At 44.5% G+C, this 6,569-nt stretch overlaps 1 protein-coding gene across 2 annotated transcripts in view; it reads right to left on the bottom strand.

Moving 5' to 3' along the window:
- LOC111954996 (transcriptional repressor p66-beta-like) overlaps nt 1–6,569 on the bottom strand; it is a 46,215-nt gene that overhangs the window by 7,504 nt on the left and 32,142 nt on the right. Inside the window, exons 5-10 of one of the 2 annotated variants that reach the window (XM_023974998.2) lie at nt 6,002–6,130; nt 5,229–5,396; nt 4,567–4,951; nt 3,789–3,991; nt 3,269–3,379; nt 2,716–2,935 (exon numbers count right to left, since the gene is read on the bottom strand). In XM_023974998.2, coding sequence (XP_023830766.1) covers nt 2,716–2,935; nt 3,269–3,379; nt 3,789–3,991; nt 4,567–4,951; nt 5,229–5,396; nt 6,002–6,130 — 1,216 coding nt within the window. Of the gene's footprint in view, nt 1–2,691; nt 2,936–3,268; nt 3,380–3,788; nt 3,992–4,566; nt 4,952–5,228; nt 5,397–6,001; nt 6,131–6,569 lie in introns of both variants that reach the window. The other variant, XM_023974997.2, reaches the window with a different exon arrangement.

Raw genomic sequence — 6,569 nt, 5'->3', positions numbered from 1 at the left:
GAAGGAGAGAAAGAGACCGAGAGAGTTCAAACAAGAGGTTGAGAGAATGAACAAGGAAAGGGAAGTTAAAAGGACAGGAAGAAACACAGAGGAAAGAGAGAGAGAGAAAGAGGAACACATTTAATAATAAAACATTTAAAAATTAACAAAATGTTCCAGAGTCTGCTGTGTCTGTTTTGTCCACCAGGGATCGGGTCAATTCCAATTTAATTTGAAACGCCAATGTAAACTTCAATTAATTTACGTTGAATTAAATTACAATAATCTTCAAATTATGGAACTTGACTGTATACATGTTAATTCAATTGAAATTGTAAAACAAATATTTGGAAATAAATTTAATATATTTGTACATTTCACAGTTAATGCACTTAATACAAAAAATGTACTGCATGACTTGTTTACAATTTATTTCAACTTTCTATATGTCCAGTATAGCTAGGCTGTCTGAACAGTGACATGATCAGCCTGAGGGAATTTAATTGGAATTTGTGGAATTATTGTTTTTTGAATAACCTAACATTGGAATTGAGAGGGTTTGAATTCCCTCTGAATTCAAAGACTGACCTGGAATTTTAATTGAATGAAATCAAATTTACAGGGAGAGGGAATTTAATTATATAGAATATAAATTGTTTAATTAACCCCAACCCTGCTGTCCACCTGACCTGAGACTAGATGTTTGTTAGACAATGATAGGTATGACAATTTTTATTGCAATAATACTTTTTTTATGTATGCTCTCTGTATGGCTATCTTTGTAAAAATGTGTAAAGCCCATCGTGTCTCACTCTTACTCTTTCCTTGAATGCTAACCATTTAGGAAACACCTTCAGGTAAAATGCATTATAATGCTGTTATAATACATTAAGACTTGTCATAAGCACATATTTCCACGATATTATCATAATTATCTCATCATGATCGTGACTAAATTAAAAAGCCATTTGGAAGCAGTTTAAAATGTTTCAAATTTGCTACATTAAGAAACATAACTTGTTATAATAACATGTTATAAAGGCTCACACATGCTTATTACATTTTAATCATTTAGCAGACGCTCTTATCCAGAGAGACTTACAGAAGTGAGTGCAAACATTTTCGTACTTTTTCATACTGGTCCCCCGTGGGAATCAAACCCACAACTCTGACATTTGCACCAAGCCACACGGGACTAATTATATACACACCATTCGACTTTTTCCCAAAATGTTTTATGTTAGTCTTATTTTAAAATGGATGGATTAAATAAAAACATTTCCTCATTAATCTACACACAATACCCCATAATGACAAAGCGAAATTCAGACCATTTGCTAGGAGACTCGAAATTGAGCTCAGGTGCATCCTGTTTCCATTTATCATCCTTGAGATGTTTCTACAACTTGGAGTCCATCTGTGGTAAATTCAATGCATTGGACATGATTTGGAAAGGCACACACCTGTCTATATAAGGTCCCACAGTTGACGTCAGAGCAAAAACCAAGCCATGAGGTCAAAGGAATTGTCCGTAGAGCTCCGAGACAGGAATGTGTCGAGGCGCAGATCTGAGGAAGGGTACCAAAACAGTTCTGCAGCATTGAAGGTCCCCAAGAAGACAGTGGCCTACATCATTCTTAAATGGAAGAAGTTTGTAACCACCAAGACTGTTCCTAGAGCTGGCCTCCCTGCCAAACTGAGCAATCGGGGAGAAGGGCCTTGGTCAGTGTGATGACCAAGAACCCAGTGGTCACTGACAAAGCTCCAGAGCTCTTCTGTGGTGATGAGATAACCTTCCAGAAGGACAACGGAAGTCACTCCTCAGTAAAAGGCACATGACAGCCCGCTTGGAGAACCTAAAGGACTCTGACCATGAGAAACAAGATTCTCTGGTCTGACGAAAGCAAGATTGAACTCTTTGGCCTGAATGCCAAGCGTCACGTCTGGAGGAAACCTGGCACCATCCCTACGGTAAAGCATGGTGGTGGCAGCATCATGCTGTATGGATGTTTTTCAGTGGCAGGGACTGGGAGATTAGTCAGGATCGAGGGAAATGAACTGAGCAAAGTACAGAGAGATCCTTGATGAAAACCTGCTCCAGAGCGCTCAGGACCTCAGAGGGGGCGAAGGTTCACCTTCCAACAGGACAACGACCCTAAGCACAGCCAAGACAATGCAGGAGTGACTTCAGGACAAGTCTCGGAATGTCCTTGAGTGGTCCAGCCAGAGCCCGGACTTGAACCCGATCTCTCCCCTGGAGAGACCTGAAAATAGCTGTGCAGCGACGCTCCCCATCCAACCTGACAGAGCTTAAGATGATCTGCAGAGAAGAACGGGAGAAACTCTCCAAAAAAGGCGTGCCAAGCTTGTAGCATTAAAATTCAAGAAGACTGGAGGCTGTAATCTCTGCCAAAGATGCTTCAACAAAGTACTGAGTAAAGGGTCTGAATACTTATTTAAAATGTGATATATTCTTTTGTTTTATATAAATTAGCAAAAATGTCTAAAAACCTGTCATTATGGGGTATTGTGTGTAGATTGACAGACACATTTTTAAAATTAATTTTAGAATAAGGCTGTAATGTAACAAAACTTGGAAAAAGTCAAGGGGTCTGAATACTTTCCGAATGTATTGTATACACACAAGGGACCAGACTTCTAACATGTAATAGCATTATATCTGCAGGCTTTTAGGCCTAAGTGAAGTGTTACCATAAGGGGTTCTCAAAAACCCACCGGGGATGTTGTAGATCTGGCGACGGCCATCATGCTGGATCCGACTGCTGCCACCACCGCCACTAGTCCCGCCACCACCTCCTCCTCCGCAGCGCTGCTTCCCCGTCATCCCCAGCAGGCCGCTGGCCACGGAGAGCTGGGAGGCCTGGGCGAAGTTGGAGAGGACGCCCCTCGCCGAGCTGGAGAGACCCCGCTGCATGGAGGCCTGAGGCTGGGGAGCCTGAGGGAGCAGAGGGTGAGAGAGAGGTGGAGGAAATCAGTGACCTCCAGATATGTCGGTCCAACCAAAATGGTTTTGGTAACATAATGATTTAAAACATAATATGATACTGTGCCAGAGTACAGTCTACAAACGCTGCAAACTACAGACTCACCCCAGATTTAAATGGGGCCTATAGATGGTTGATTGAAGCATATAGCTGGATCTACTCAACAGATTGGGGTGGACCAAGGACTCATTTCAATATTTAAAAAATGGACAACTTTTGAGGTCTGACAACAGCCAACAAATTAAGGTTAGTCACTTTAAGGTTTCTTAGTGTAGGCCCGTTACCTGACGCAGGGCGTGATGTCGGATCATGGTCTCGGCCTTGCCGACGTTGGGAACAGTCGGAGCCGTGCTGGGGGAGAGGGCCGCCTGCTGCTGGAGCCTTTGCTCAATCTCCTGTTAAACATGAGGAGAGCGAGAGAGAGAGATAAGGGTTGAGACAATGAACAACAGATGGGAAGAAAAGGTTGGGACAGGGAGAGAAACAAACAAGAAATTCAAGTACAAAAGGACAGCCGCACACACTACTGTAAAACAGTCAGAGCACACACTACTGCTTTCATCAGTCAGAGCATGTCAGTGGTCAAGTGGAAAAAGTCAATTGGTTCACTCCGACAGCTCAGGGTACTAGAACATAATAAGGTCACACCCTCTCACAGCTGTCAAAAGGAGGTCAGCCACAAAACGTACTTATCGTTAAAACACACGTAGTTTGTAACATTCCTGCATACTAGTATATTTGACTTATCCCTGCTGTAAAGCCTGTTGTGGATCTCTTTAATCCATGCTTTATTAAACAGCTGACCTGCTCCTGCTGCAGGGCCTTGACGAATGCGTTCTTCAGCCTATTGGTGTGCTCCGCCTTCAGGGCCTTCTTCTGATTGGACGTCATGCACTGCTCGCAGAGGATACGCCCGCCTTTCTCCTGCTTCCAGTGTGGGGTGAAGTCGATCCTGCACTGGGCGCAGAAGAAGGGCTCCATGCGTGACAGCGCCCCCCGCAGCTTACCTGATGAGAGGCAGGAAAGAGGCAGTTATTACAGGTTTTGGTTCTTAAATGAACTGAGGGGGTCAGTTTAAAGTTACTGTCCAGTGTTTCCAGATTTCTATGAAATATTACCTATAATTAATTACAATATGAGCAAAATAGTTTCCTTCCAAATTTGTTTAACTAAGTATGTTAAAAGCAGCTTTTATGTGTTTGGATGGCGTGGACACCCCAAAAACAGAATGGTGTGGGCGTATAACGGTCATTACAAATATGCATGCGAGTAGACCGGTGATTAACCAGCTCATCCTCTATGAGGAAAAAGCAAGCATCTTTTAAACAGTCTATTTGAGATACAAGTTTGAGTTGGGGTTTAAGTGTTTTTTTCCCATCAATTTATTCTTTTGCCACAAATATGAGTATAGGATGTGTTAACATCATTATTTGGGTATAAATGAACAGAATATTAAAAGTTTGATTTTCACTGGACAGTTACTTTAAGCACATTCATGCGCAGAATCAATAATCTTGATCATATAATGAGTAGTTATTTGGGATGCAGTGAGATTTGGAGCGGTGCCTGTCCAGTGGCTCACCCTGGCTGTCGATGACGCTCTGCACCACCTCCTCCAGGCCCACCATGTAGATGAACTCGCTGTTGGCCGCCGACGGCAGGAAGTGCAGGAGTGGGGCTGGTGGCTTGGGCGGCGGGATCTCCAGCAGAGTCTTCTCCAGCTGTTTGCGCAAGGCCAGCTTGGCTGCCGCCTGGCTGCTGGCCTGGTCCGCCAGGGAGCTCACGCCGGAGCTGCCGCCGCCACCTGTGCCGCTCGACATGGTGGAAGGGCTAACAGCGCCCATTCCGCTGCTGCCCATCCCCACACCGGCCACGCCACCAGCCGCCGCCGCCTGCATGTGAGCCAAGTTCATGTAGATTGCAGAGGAGCCCGAACGCTGGGACGCCGTCACCTGCTGGCTAGTGGCCTGTGGTGCGTTCAACACACAACAGAAAAAGACAAGTTGAAGTAATTGCTATTATTCACACAGAATGTGTGGTCTTTATTACTTTTACACATGCTCAATGAATGTAGTGGTATAAGGAATATGGTGGAAACTTCCTCCAGCCATGCTTGCACTGATCCAATGCTTTTAAATTTAGGAGGGGGAGTGACTGAGTGGATACTCATGGGTGAAGGGTAGAGAGTCGGAATGCAACCGGAGTTCGCTGAAACGTGGAGAGCAGAGGGTTGTGGCACCATACCTGCTGGTAGCTGATGTTGCTCATGCTGCCCGTGCTGGAGCGGCTCATGCCAGACTTGGAGGGCATTCTCTGGCCCTGCAGATGGGACGGGTTGAGGGCGATGACCCTCTGTGACATCATCATCGGGGGCAGGGAGGCGTTGGCCCCCGACCTGATGACTGTGTGACCCTGAGGAGGGAGGAGAGGAAAGGTTAGAGGAAATCAAGAGAAGGGATGTCCAGCAGGGATGGATGAAGAGAGACAGAAAAGGTGAGAAAGTGATAGAGAAGAGGGTTAAAAAAATGGGGAGAACCATGAGAGGGTAACAATTAAAATGTGGATACATTTGAATTAATTCCACACATGAATTGACCAGGAATCCACACTTGCTACACTGAGTGTGCAATTGAAATACAGGGAGCCAGTCAGCCACGAATGTAATGGGTATATGTTGTACCGTTTGTTGTCACTAGAGGGCAATAGATACTTACGTGGCCTTATCTTCACAGTTTAGACAGTCAATGTGAACTGCTTACATAAACAGCTGACCTGACCAACCCAGTCCAATTCAAGGGATCATGGCTCAAAGCACTGTCTTCCATATATGTAAGATATCAACCTTACATATATATATCAACCAGCGTTGGTATGTAATGCATTACAAGACGTTCCAACTGAAGGAGCAATAATGCTTTTGGAGCTGTGGATAGCAGGTTTGACTCAGACCAGGGGTGCAGGTTGTGTTCCAGTCAGGCCACTGCCAAAACCACTGCAATAAACAAAGACACACACACCTGTGCAGTGCGGAGGTTCTGGGGCTCCGGGGTGTGCATGCCAGGGCGCACCGGCAGCTTTCCCATGCCCTGTGAACTGTGGATGGGGGACGGCTGCACCGAAGAGGGGCTGTTCTGTACCACAGGTACCTGGATTGGTTGGAATAGAATAGTTTGAATTAAATAAAAACAATAAAATACAATAGAGAACATTATAAAGATGATAAATAAATTGCTGCAATATATTACAAGTTATGATACAACATATAAATATTAAGGTCAGGTCTGGCAGAAGAATATGACACACACACACACAAGGTCACACACACTCTCTTTCAAACAGAGACACAAACCGCACACAATAACGTCACTGATACCCTATAACAGATCTATGCTATGTTTACTCCTGCTCTGACATTGAGATGTTTAGTCTGTGTGTCAGCAGAGTTTCACTACTACCTCAAATAGGGGCCTTCGGTAACACTGCTACCTGCGAGGCCCATTCACATCATGAGTAGAGGCTGTACTAGTATCAGGCTGTTTAGGTGGCTATACATTCAACCAAGAGTGGCATTAGCCTGTATTTTGT

This window comes from Salvelinus sp. IW2-2015, linkage group LG30 (assembly GCF_002910315.2).
Source record: "Salvelinus sp. IW2-2015 linkage group LG30, ASM291031v2, whole genome shotgun sequence".
Lineage (NCBI taxonomy): Eukaryota > Metazoa > Chordata > Actinopteri > Salmoniformes > Salmonidae > Salvelinus > Salvelinus sp. IW2-2015.
Note: the sequence above shows the minus strand (reverse complement) of the source record. Positions and strands in the feature narration are given on the sequence as shown.